The 12,606-nt window shown below is 39.1% G+C and overlaps 1 protein-coding gene and 1 pseudogene across 2 annotated transcripts in view; both read left to right on the top strand.

Annotated features, from left to right (window-relative positions):
• Nucleotides 1-11,582, top strand: part of GLS (glutaminase) — a 79,978-nt gene extending 68,396 nt beyond the window's left edge. The window contains exons 15-18 of the mRNA XM_082397360.1: nucleotides 4,636-4,697; nucleotides 5,835-5,911; nucleotides 5,996-6,059; nucleotides 8,836-11,582. Coding sequence (XP_082253486.1) covers nucleotides 4,636-4,697; nucleotides 5,835-5,911; nucleotides 5,996-6,059; nucleotides 8,836-8,992 — 360 coding nt within the window. The 3' untranslated portion in view covers nucleotides 8,993-11,582. The remainder of the gene's footprint in view (nucleotides 1-4,635; nucleotides 4,698-5,834; nucleotides 5,912-5,995; nucleotides 6,060-8,835) is intronic.
• LOC309631221 (endonuclease V pseudogene) overlaps nucleotides 1-12,606 on the top strand; it is a 434,994-nt pseudogene that overhangs the window by 202,637 nt on the left and 219,751 nt on the right. The gene's annotated exons all lie outside the window — the stretch shown is intronic.

Raw genomic sequence — 12,606 nt, 5'->3', positions numbered from 1 at the left:
TACGATATATAATAAAATATCTTCAAACTTGCTTGGTCCAAATACAGAATTTTAAAAAGGGATGTAGTTCATGCATACAGTAACTGAAATAAGTCAAGGATTTATTGCTTAGAAGGATAATATACTTTAAAGAGTAAGAACTATGGGTAGTTAATATATCAATGATTTGCACATAAGAATTCTGGATTTCTCTTGAGTAGTGGGGGAGATAAGAAACACAAGTAAATATACCATATGTGATAGTGCCATAGTGAGGCAAATGTAGTAGAGATGACTTCTGATTTAAGAGATTGGTGTAGGGCTCACAGAGAAAGGATTAAGAATAACACTGCAGTGAGAAATGGGTGGAGAAAAGGTACTTTCAGGAAATAAATAGTATGTACTATGGTTTAGTAGGAGCAGAAGGTATCTGATTGATGACTCCTTGGCACATGCTGTCACAGAGCACTGTGTGGGTAACTGACAGCAAGCTACGTGGATAGTGAATGCTGGATGGGATGCTTGGGGGAAGGGGCTTTGAAGCTAGCCCTTGCGGGAAGGGAAGGATTTGATTAGGAATCTAGATGTTCCAAAGAAAGGAGCATAGGCACTAAGATAAAAACAAAACCAGGGTAGTGAGAGAGACCAGTTTTACTCTGTTGAAGTTGAGGTTTACACTGAAGAATCTTGAATGCAAGGCTAATGAATTTAAATTTTATCAGGAATGATTTGGGGATTTTTTTTTTTTTTTTTTTTTTTGGATACTCCCTTGCTGAGAAACCTTTAGTGGTCACAGCACCGTTTTGAGAAGGTGATTAGACGTATGTGGGAAGGTTTTGGAGGGTGGAAGAAGGACTAGAAGCAAAGGCCCCAGTTAGGAGGCTTGAATAGATGTGGTAATGACATTTGAAGAAGTGAACGTCAAGGGAGGTAGAAGAATTAATAATGATTACAATTTAATCCCCAAATGCCGGTAGCAATTTGAATATTTGATGCTTCTGGAGAGAATATTGATTTAGTCAGTTAACACTTGTTAATTGAAATATAATTGACATATACCATTGTGTAAGTTTAACTTGTACAGCGTGTTGATTTGAGTCAACCTATATTTAATGAGTACTTATGTGTGGTAGGCACTGTGGTTATAGTGGGGAGGAGAAAAGACAAGGTCTCTGCCTACTTGGACCTTATGTTTAGTGGGGGAGACAAGAAACGTGTGTGTGTGTGTGTGTGTGTGTGAGTGTATATGTGTCAGATAATGATAAGTCCTCTGAAGAGAAAAGCAAGATAAGGGATAAGGAGTGATGAAAAAGAGGGCAATGTTTTAGAGTCAGTGAGGTAACATTTGAGTAGAGACCTGAATGAAGTGAGGAGTGGAGCCTCCTCACTACCTGGGGAAAGAGCATCCCAGGCAGCAGCACAGCAAGTGTAGGCCCTGAGTGCCCCGAGGACCAGCAAGAAGACACACCTGCCTGGAGAGAGCCGCAAGGCGCAGAGCGGTAGGGAATGAGATGCACAATGTAACCAGGGAACAGAGCATTTAGTGTCCTGAAAGCCATGGTAAGGAGTTTGGATTTTATTCTAGGTTTCACAGAAAGTCACTGGGAGTGCCACAGTCTATGTTTTCAAAAGATCCCTGTGGCAACAGAGTTGAACAAGTGGAACAGTTAGGAGGCAGTCCGCCAGGGGAGATAAGGTGGTGACTCAGAGCCTAGGGTGATAGTAATGGAGGTAGTAAGTGGTGGGATTCCAAGTATATTTTGGAGGTGGGGCAAATGTGTTTGAGCTCGATGTGGGTTGTATGAAATAGAATGCAGGAATACTCCCAGAGTCTATATGGTCGGTTTGCGTGAATTAGAAAAAGCTAGTTCTGCCTCTTGGTGTAAGCAGACCCTCTCAGCACGTTTCTGTGAAGAGGGCTCCCTTCCTCCCATAGACATACCTGGGTGCTGGGCACCAGAGGTAGGTGAGAGGAGCACGGGCTGAGTACCCCTACTTGGCCCGGCATCCTGGTGGGGGGCTCAGTCTGTGCCATCAAATGCAGCAGCCCTGGATCATGACTCAGTCTTTGACCTCAGCAACTGGATAAATTGTAGTGTCATCCCAAAATGAGGGACTGTGCAAAAGGAGCTACCTTGGGGTGAGGGAAGGTGGTGGAAATCAAATTCTAATTTGAGCAGTGTCAAGTAGGCAGATGGATATGGACTTTTGGAGGCCAGGCCACTGGGGCTACAGAGAGGTTTGCTCTCTGTAGTTTGAGTTTGAAATGACAGCATGACAAGCAGGTGGAGCTGTAGAATTAGGGTTTAGGAATAGAGATTTAGATTAAAGATGTGTATTGGGAAGTCATTCTGCCCAAAGGGATATATGAAACCTTTGAGGGAAATTACATTGAAAAACAAGAAGTACGGAGACTGCCTTTGGGGTATTATCAGGCAGTGGAAAGTGGGAAATGACTCTGCAAAGCAGTCAACAGGAGGAAGACCCTGGTAATCAGCATTATGGAAAACGAGTGAGGGCGGGGCATGTTGGAGAGGTAGAAAGGATCAGGGCTAAGGAAGGCTGCTGAAGCTTTTGAGGGTACTACTGAGAGGTAGTAGTGGGTATGAAGGTAATTTGCAGGGAATTAAAAATATAAACTACTTTCAGAAAATATGCACTGAAAGGGGGTAACAATGGGGTTATATATTGGTTTTTCAAAATAGGATGGTTGTTGTCTGTATTAAGGCAGAGATGAGGGAACCAGTAAAGGAGGAAAGGAAGAGAGAATAGGTATTCGAAGCCGGTATTTTGCATAAGAGAGGAAGGAGAGATGGAAACAATTTATCATCTTAGTAAAGTTGTGGTTAGGGGTCATATGTTTTGGGGGTCACCACTGGTATTAAAGGTCTGAATAAAGTATAAAAGGGAACCAATAAGAGAAAAAAATGTCAAGCAGTGATGAGAGACCAGTTGGAAATATGAAGAATAATTTGTAATAGCCCATCGTGTTTTTCTGTGGACCCAAGAGCACAAGGGAATTGAGAATTCCAAACTGATCCAATTTTTAAACGTTAAGGGCACCTGAAACCGTGGTTCATAACCCAGAAGAGTGCATATCAAAATCACCTGGAGACTTTTTTCAAAATATTGTATCCCCTAAAATGTGTCAAATTGAGGTGTGGGAATAGGACGACTAGAAATGGGAGGAGAGATGCTTACATATACTTTTAAAACATTCTGGGTGATTCTGTTAAACTCCCACCCACATTGAGAAAACTGTTCTTGACTTGGGGGTTAGTAGGAGACCGACAGAGTGCAGGCTGGGCAGGAGTAGTAAAGGGTATCCCGAAGGGAAGCTAATGGACTGAAAGATGAAGAGTAAGGTTTTTTGGAGTGATCTCAAAAATAACAGTAAGTAGCAGTAAAATTTGGGGGGTGTGCTCAGCTGGTTACGTTCCCGTACTGCAGAACTTTTCATGTGCATATGAAAGGCTCTGTATCTCCAAGAAGGGGATTTAATATTTTAAGAAAGTAGCTGACCACGGAACCCTTTTTTTCATGGCGCCTTTGTGAACTAGTTTCTGCAGAACACATTTTGAAAATGCTGAATTAGGGACGTCCAGCAATGGTTAGTTCCAGTTCGATTTAAAAGTTCGCAGGTTGTGGGAAAGGGAAGCTGTAGTGGAAAGGTAGAATGTCCAGGTTAAGATCTAGATCTTCCAGGGCTGTGCCTTTGTTTGTGGATAGCTGGGTTACTTTCCATCCCTCCAGGTAAACTGTTTTCTACCATTGAGTCCAATATCCGTTGGATCATCAATATGAATGTTGAAGTTGCAAAGTTTAAGACAAAAGTGGGGATTTATGAAGTATTTACAAACAGTGTATGTTCAATAGTTTGGTTTCTCAAAAACAGGGTTGGATAGTCTTTATGAAAGCAGACCAAAATCCAGTGGCCTTTAGGATAACTAGCCTCTTCCTTAATTAATGACAAGAAAGTGGATAATATCAAAAGAAGATACACTTTGAATTCCTGGAGTGCTCAATGTCAGTGACTTAATATTTTGGGAGTTTATCCACCTTTTGGGCCGAGGCAGTGTCACAGGCTCTGAGAATGCCCCCATTTGTACTGCCTGGCCATTGAACTGAAGACTGCCTTTCCAGTGAAGTATAGTAAGTTTGAGATGATTAATACTGAATGTTGTCTCTGAAGATTTCCAAAGAAGCCAGTGATTGGTGAGGACAGGGATTGTTGGCAGGGATTAGACATTTATATAGCATGACTTAGTTTTTAATAATGATGTGATGTGAATTTTATGAGTATACAAGTCAGCTCCCACCACTGAGACACACTAAATGAGAAAGGTTCCAATTTTCAGTTGCCGCAACTATGTGTGTTTCACAGGTCAGAAGTTTCCATTCTTTTGTGCCAATTGATATCATTCCATTCCTTCCCTCATGTCTCTTTATTGTTGGATTTCCCCTCATAATCCTCTATTTAAAAAGAAAAAAACACACGTGTGTTCTTTTTAGTTACAGCAGTACACTTACGATAAATTTTTGTGTGTGACCCAGCTGAAGTGTTCAGAGCACATGGAAACCACTTACCTGGTGACAGTTGTACATTCTATGTATTTATTTTCCCCTGTGGATACCTGAACTTTCTTTTCTTCACAGGTAAAGTCGGTGATAAACCTTTTGTTCGCTGCGTATACTGGAGATGTATCTGCACTTCGAAGGTATGTTAACAGGGTGGGTTAGCATATGGCTTACAGATGTTTATGAAGTTGCTTCTGGGCAAAGGGCCACTTTAAAGCTAAATAAAGTCTCACTGCCATTTTCCTCTAATAAAAATGATCCAAAGTTATATTAAGTTCCCACTTCCAGTGCCTTAGTCTTGCTGTACAGCCTTTCCTCTTCAACCTCCTATAAAAGCCCAGTCCTCTGTTTTCCCAAGTGGTAACTGTTCAATTAATCTGGCTAATTGGTATTAGTGTTTTACTGGAATTGGACAATGACTTTTCAATCCCCATCTACCCACCACTCTCCATCTTTGGAGGTGAGGGGGGTGGTGGGCAAATAGGGGCACTTGGTGTTCTGCAGATCCCCAGTGCTGGAAAGGCCATATAGGACTGTATACTTAACATAAGGTCTCTTGTAGAGAGTTGCAACTGAACTTTAAGGTGGAAAAATGTCTATGCTTAATTTCCACCTTCATTTTAAAGTGTGATTAGTACTTGCATCAGCAGTATTGTATTATAAACTTCAAAGCTGCTAAGAGAATAGATCTTAATTGTTCTCACAACAAAAAAGAAATGAAAATTATGTCACATGAATGAGAGGTTTGCCAACACTACAGTGGTAATCGCCTTGCAATATACAAATGTATCAAATCAACATGTTGTATACCTTAAACTCACATACCTTTATTTCAATAAAAATGTGCACTTTATTTTTTTAATTTTAAAGTCTGATTAGTACTTGTAATCTGTAGACTGTAAAATGTTAAAGAATGGGAGCCTTAGTGAAAACATTTAACTTTAGTATAGTTGTTAGTTTCTTGCCCTTCCAATGCGCAAATTTAGGGTATCGTTGTGCCACCATTCTTGTGTTTTGGAGAATAATGTAATGAAGCTTAATCCTGTGAGAGATGGTGAACATTTCTTCTTATCCAAAAAGAGCAAAGCTAAGGAAGAACGGTGAAGTGGCATTTACTCAAGGTGTCTGTGTACTGGTTAAACAGGGTGTCCCATTAGTGAGCCTGGTGAAGGATGACACCTGTCTCACAGGACCTTAGACTGAACTGATGGAGGAAATGTTACAAGAGTGAATTAAATTTTTTATATAATGAATAGCTATACTTAACAAATTTTCAGATTTGCTTTGTCAGCTATGGACATGGAACAGCGAGACTACGATTCTAGAACAGCACTCCATGTAGCTGCTGCAGAGGGTAATATATGAACCACTCATTTATTTTTTTTCAGACTTAATTTCTACTTAATACTAAAACCTGCTTGTTTTGTTTTGGATGTAGGTCATGTTGAAGTTGTTAAATTTTTGCTGGAAGCCTGCAAAGTAAATCCTTTCCCCAAGGACAGGTGAGCCCTTAAGTTACTTTCTAACATATAATTGGCACGCCAGTGTTTTATCATACAGGGCTATAATAGTTAAATGGTGGTATATTTAAATCCACTATGTATATGTTGGAGTCGTTACTGAATTTGCTATGGAGCCTTATAAAGGCAACCAACAAAACCTTGTTTCTGTTCAGTAGATCATTCTCTCTCCTATATCCTCTTTCTTACCTAAGAAGGTCTCTTAGAATTTTCTTGGTTAGCCTGTCAGTTATCATATTGTATGAAGAAAACAATTCTTGGTGTCTGGAAAAATAAAATAGGAATTTTATCCTCGTGGGCCTTTTGACTACACAGGGTAGACAAGATAAACATTTGCAGGGGCATATGAAATACGTGTAAGGAGACTACTGTTGCAGACCTCTAAAATGAATATATTGGAGTTTGTTGAAATTCCTGGATTTGGTTGGAGTCAGTTGTAGAAAGCTTCATGGAAGTTGAATTTTAACCAGTGCTTTGGGGAAGAGATGAGATTTGAGGGCACGGAAGGAAGAGAAGGGCACTCTAGATAGAGTGGGAGAAATAATGCCTGGAATATGTTCTGCTCCTCTCCTCTCCCTTCTGGTCCACATGGCAAATTGACATTCATCTTGCTGTAAAATACTGTTCACAAAGTGGATAGTCAAGGGAGGGGTAAGAGTGCAGCTTACATATATACATAGGCTTAAAGTAAAGCCTGTACTAATATACTGGCATGTTATATAACTGGAGTTACATAACTGGATGAGTCAGTGAGTAATGAGAATATAAAGGTTCAGAAGAACAGAAAAAAAAATACTTGGTGGGAGAGGTTTGATATTTATGATTAGGAGTTTGGGTATTTGAGGTCTATATGAAGTAAGTTTGGAGCAAGTTGATTATTCTCTAGCTATTAGATCTTTCTGTTTTAGTAAGGTTTTACTATTTTTTATATTAGTGGTTTGGGTTTTATTAGCTCAGCTTGCAAGATATGCAGAAAAGTTATGACATCAGTGTCTGAAAACTGTTAGCAATTTTATAAGTATGGTAACACTTTGATTACCTAAAATCATGATCTTTATTGGCAATATTCTAAAACCTCATGTTAGGGTGACAATTCTCCCTTTTATCCTCAAATGTAATGCCCATACCAGCTCTTTCTAGAGCAAGAAACTGAAGAGAGTGTTTTCCCCTGCCCCCAGTATTTATAATCCCAAGTAAAACACTATTACAGGCTGGAAATATTTACTGCGCTTTGCATGTTTAAGGATCAAAATGTTTTGTTTTGGTTTTTGCCCTAAATTGGCCTCTAGGAATGTGAAAGCAGAAACACCCATCTGAGAGGCAAAAGTTAGCTCAGTAACTAACTTGGTAACTGAGTATTCATGATTTGAGAATGTAAGCTAGACCAACACGTCTTTTTTCTCTATTTCATAGAATCAGTGTCACCTCAAATTGTAAAATAGGCTTGAGCAGATTTAGTGTATGCTTTAGAGCTGATATTTTGCATTACTTCATGGAAAAGAAGAGTTGTAAAAAAAAGATAACTTGCAGTTAACATTCAGTTTTTCCAGAAAGAGATAATTATACGCTGTAGATGATTGAGAAGTCACCCCACCTCCCGGTTTCAGGCCACTGACTCCCTAACTTAATGAAGGCCAATGTAGAAGTAAAAGGCAACTTAATTTAGCAGTTTTTTGAGAAGCACAAAGATACATGTAAAATGTTACTTACCTGATTTTAAAACTTAAGACCAGGTTACCAAACTTTATTCAAAAATATTTTTTAAATGAGATTGTTTTAAAAACCTTTGAGTTCCATATTGGGGCCCCACTGAGAAGGTAAAAGGTTAAGAACAAAGAAAGAAGGAAAACCAGAAGCTGGTGAGAGTGGCGTGTGAAAAAGTGGAGTCAGAGAGCCTGGTAGCCATGGAGAAGTGAAGTGACATAAAGCAGAGAGTGGATGAGAAGAGAAGCTTAATAGTTTGTGAAGTACTAGGGGGCTAATTATCATGCTCTGTCATTTACTTGGGTTGTGATTTACAGGGTTGGCTCCTCTTTCAAAAGGCTAATTAGCTGATTAACCACTGCTGGCAACTCTTCCTTTCTTCTTGTCTCCAGTCTTCATCTATATGACTCTAAAGAGCACAGCTCAGAAACACACTTCCTGTGGAAAGGGTAGCTGTTCTTCTGGCTGTGCAGTGGTCCAGTTGAGCCCCGAGAGTCCCATCCTTACCGGAGATGATGAAAATGTCAGTTCCTCTGAGGCCAGTCTTGCTCCTCCAAAGTATATTTGAGCCTTAATAAGATCGTGGTTATTACCAGACTTCTGAGATTTACTGTGATTTTACATTGACAGGAACACAAATTTTCTACCAAAGGCTAGGGTGATAGATGCTATAGAGCCGATTTTTCTTTGAACATTCTATTTAAAGAGTGATCCTTTGGGCTTTCCATGAAGTTAAAATTTAGAAATACTAGAGTCTGTCTATCTATCTATCTGTCAACACTAGAACTTCCCATTCATAAGCACTTAGATAATGTGAACAAGACCCTTTTGCAGAAGGTAGTTTTCTCTTCCTCCCCATATCCCAAGTTGTCTCCAAGACCACTTTTTGGATTATAAATGCCTTTCTGCATTTCATCAATATTACTTGTAATATTGCTTAAATAGCTAAATTTGAATGGCCCTTTAACCGGCATTTAAAATCTAAGAATGCTGGATTATCATCTTTGTACAGAAATTACCTAATGACCCAGTCCATGCTGTGCTACTTGTTTAGGTGGAATAATACTCCCATGGATGAAGCGCTGCACTTTGGACACCATGATGTATTTAAAATCCTGCAGGAATACCAAGTCCAGTACACGCCTCAAGGAGATTCCGACAATGGAAAGGAGAATCAAACCGTCCATAAGAATCTTGATGGACTGTTATAATGGTCTTAAGCCCAAGATTTAAATCACTTACCTATTTAATTGTGGAAAATGATTATGAAGAACATGTGTATTTCTATCTGGTAGTGATGTATATTTTACGACATTTGTCATTTCAGTGTTACTGGAGTTTTCTTCATTGTGCACACAGGACAAATCTGATCTCTTTGGGAAAAAATAGAAACAAAACAATCTCCCTCCATAATGTGAGCAATATTTACCTCGCGCATTGTATAATTTGATGTAAAAGAAGCAGTTACCAATGCTAGCTTAACTGTGTGGTCTTTGTGATTTATTTTTGTGTATTTTGTGAATTTTCAATTTATGGTGATGATCTGCTGATATGCATTTATAAATTAAACTCTGTTGTACAGTCTGTCCAAATGGATCAAGGCTGCCTTTAGAAGCAAAACAGTGTGATTTTCATGACTTCAAATATGTACTTAGAGTGTTTGAACAGTTATATGCACTTATGGTTATATGTTTGAAATATCTCCTGTCATCCTAGCTTCATGATGTGACTCTAAAAATTATAATAGTTAATAACTATTAGTAGGATAGACCAATTCTGACTAGATTGTATCAGGGAATCTGTTTAAGATATGTTTGGTGACCAAAACATATGTGTGAATGTAGTTAAAATAATTTTTGAAATAATTTCCTTTTTCTATATCCCCTTAGACCAGCCTCTCTTCCCAGATGTTTAGCTATTTGCCTCTTTCCTTTAGCTGGGAAAGTGGGTGCTGGCATACTATGCAGTTTTCATGTTTTCCACAATAAATCAGAAAACGCCTCATGTACCTGGCATCCGAGCTGTAACTATGCCATTTGTCTATAGGAGATGAACCAGAGACAAATTACTAAGCTAAGTAAGTACAAATTAGTCAAATTCATCGGCCAATAAAAGGAAGGGATGTGCTACTGCAGCTCTTTAAGAAGATATTTTTCAGCTTTCAGGATAAAGATAAATTCAGAAGTGCTCTAAGCTACCAAAGTTATTATGAAGGTATGGGAACTGCTACAAATAACATTTGTTTTTAAACCTGTCATTAAAAGTCTGCATCAAGATATTTGTTCTATTTGGGGGATCACTAGATCACTCCAGTTTTCTCCTGGTTTTCTACCTTATATTTTTTGTGGACTTTTTAGAGTTTAATAATAAGAAAAGGCCATTTCATTTTAAATCGAGACCCATCGTTTGTCTTGGAGAGGAACTGCACACATACATTATCCTGTCATACCTCAGAGGTAAAAGGGTATGTTAATAAGGACTTCTGATATTAAGCACACACACAGGCACATACGCACGCACACACACACACAAATGGACTTCTTTGAAGCTGTGTTTAGTGAAATGTGCAGAATCCTCAACTACATGAATGCTGGTTGTTTCATTAATATACCAAATAATTCCTTTTTTTTTTTCTTTTTCTATCAGCACACACTGCTGCTTCCAAGCTTTATCATGCCTAATGGCTCCTTTCCCACTCCAGCAGCCTCCAAGTGTTTCGATTATTGCTTCCAGTCTAAATCAGTGACTTCAGCCATTGCCCCCTTATTAACCTAGACGTGTTCTTTTGGTGGAACACGCCGGTGTTCCTTAACTGAGCTGCATCAGGCATGAAGCTGTTCTCGTGTGTGTGCTTCTGTGGGGAGTATGGTGGTGGGTGGGTGTCCAGCCTTGCTGCTGTGTTCCTGCCTCATGGATCTATCAAGACATGTAGACAGGTGGTATTTGTAAAACGCTGCAGAGGAACAGCATTATTCCCAAAGACATTATGGGGTAGACACTCTTTAATAGAAATCAACTGAAATAACTGCTCAAACAGCAGCTTGCTCTGCGTGATTTAAATGAAACATTAAGATGGTTCAATTACACAGCTTAAAGATTACCAATGATTTTGAGGCTTTTCTCTAATAAAAAGAGGTTCTAACTATTATTTGGGAACAAAGAGTTTTCATCTTTTCTCAGATCATAACTATTTTGTGAAATCTTTGTGGTTTAGTTAAATGTGCCCGCCCTTATTTACCCATGAGGTTATTTATGACTGTACACTGGTTCCTGCTCTGGCTGTTTGCTGTTGGCTGGTGATAATAATGAGTACATTTGATTTAAATGCTTTTAACTGTGCTGTTAACTGCTGCCATCAGTATACTCCAAAGATCTTTTTGTTTTGGCTTTAGGATCATATGTGCTTTTTCTGTACCACAGAGCTCTATATGGTGGTGTTTATTTAAAGCTTTGTATACACTGTTGTTTTCGCTGGTCTCAGTTCTAATTATCATCTCATCTTTGAGTGTAATGTGCTGTACCCCACTGCTGCCCACACTGCCCTTTAGCTGCAGAGCTGGATTAGCTATCAACCATTTAATGCTGTTACCTGCCTGGCAGGGACTGAATGACCTGATGTTGGATTTAGATTCTTCCTGGGGATTGTACAGCTATGAATGTATTTGCTTCCAGAACCTCCCAAAGTGAATCTAATCTTAAAACTGTAAGTTGTAAGTATTCTGAAATTGGAAAATATTTATTTTAAATGAAATTAGGTAGTGTTGCTTTTTACAGCTTAATAAACACATGTATCAAAAAAAACCTGAAAATGAATTTTTTTAAAGATTTTCTCTTATATCACTGGGTTGGGAACTCCACTGAACACAGGAACTATGTCGAGGCATTTTTAATGCCTTCTGTGGGCCAGGTACTATGCGCGGTGTCCAGTGGGGTTACCGCAATGACTAAGATGACAATTCTGTAAGCAGTTCATCCCTGAAGGTGAGAAGACAGGCAGGCATGTTTCTAGTCCTCTTAGAAGCTAACACTATCCTTTTACAGTTAGGAGGTGCTCAGTAAATATTTGCTGCATTGAATCTTTCACTAGGAGGGTTCTAACCTCCTTTAATGAGAAGAGAGGGTATTTTTCACAAAAGACTTGACATCTATTTGTGGAGCTGCCACACTGGGGTCTGTGTAGGACAAGCTGGTAATGGCAGCTCCCACCTGGTCCATGGGTGTGTGAAATGGCATTCACTCCCAATGCCAGAAACCTCTGGTTTAGGGTTAGCATACGGTTTTCTAACCACAGAGAAGGCACACGAACACCACATATACCATGGCTGTCCATTTTCAACAAAGTTGTTTGTCACAAAGTAATTTGCTTCGCTATAGCAGTCAAATGTGTTTATTTGTCTGTATTACTGACATTTTAGAACTGGAAGAGATATCTGAAATCTCTAATCTTCTCACCCTTTCATAGATGAATGCCATTACTTTGAAACTGTGTATATTTTTGTATACCCTTTAAATTATTTGTAGCTTTTGGCTATGTTTGCTTCACAAAAGCTTTCTTAAGTTTTAATAGGTAAGATGTTTGTACCAGAACATACGATCCAGTATCTCAGAACATCTTAAGTTCCACCAAACTAGAGATCTTTGTCTGTTTTAGTTTACCGACTTCGTTTCCCAACCATCTAGAATAGTGCCTGGCTCATGGCAGGTGCTCAATATATATCTGGTGAACTAATAAATGAAGGAATCTTAACTAACCAAAGAAGCCACTTGAGTAAGCACCCCTTACTCTGGGCACAGCATCCCAGTTCAAAAAGTAGGTACCAGAGCT

The sequence above is a fragment of the Balaenoptera borealis genome (assembly GCF_965194805.1).
Source record: "Balaenoptera borealis genome assembly, chromosome: 6".
Taxonomy (NCBI): domain Eukaryota; kingdom Metazoa; phylum Chordata; class Mammalia; order Artiodactyla; family Balaenopteridae; genus Balaenoptera; species Balaenoptera borealis.
The sequence above is the reverse complement of the archived record's forward strand: the minus strand, read 5'-3'. Positions and strand labels throughout refer to the sequence as shown.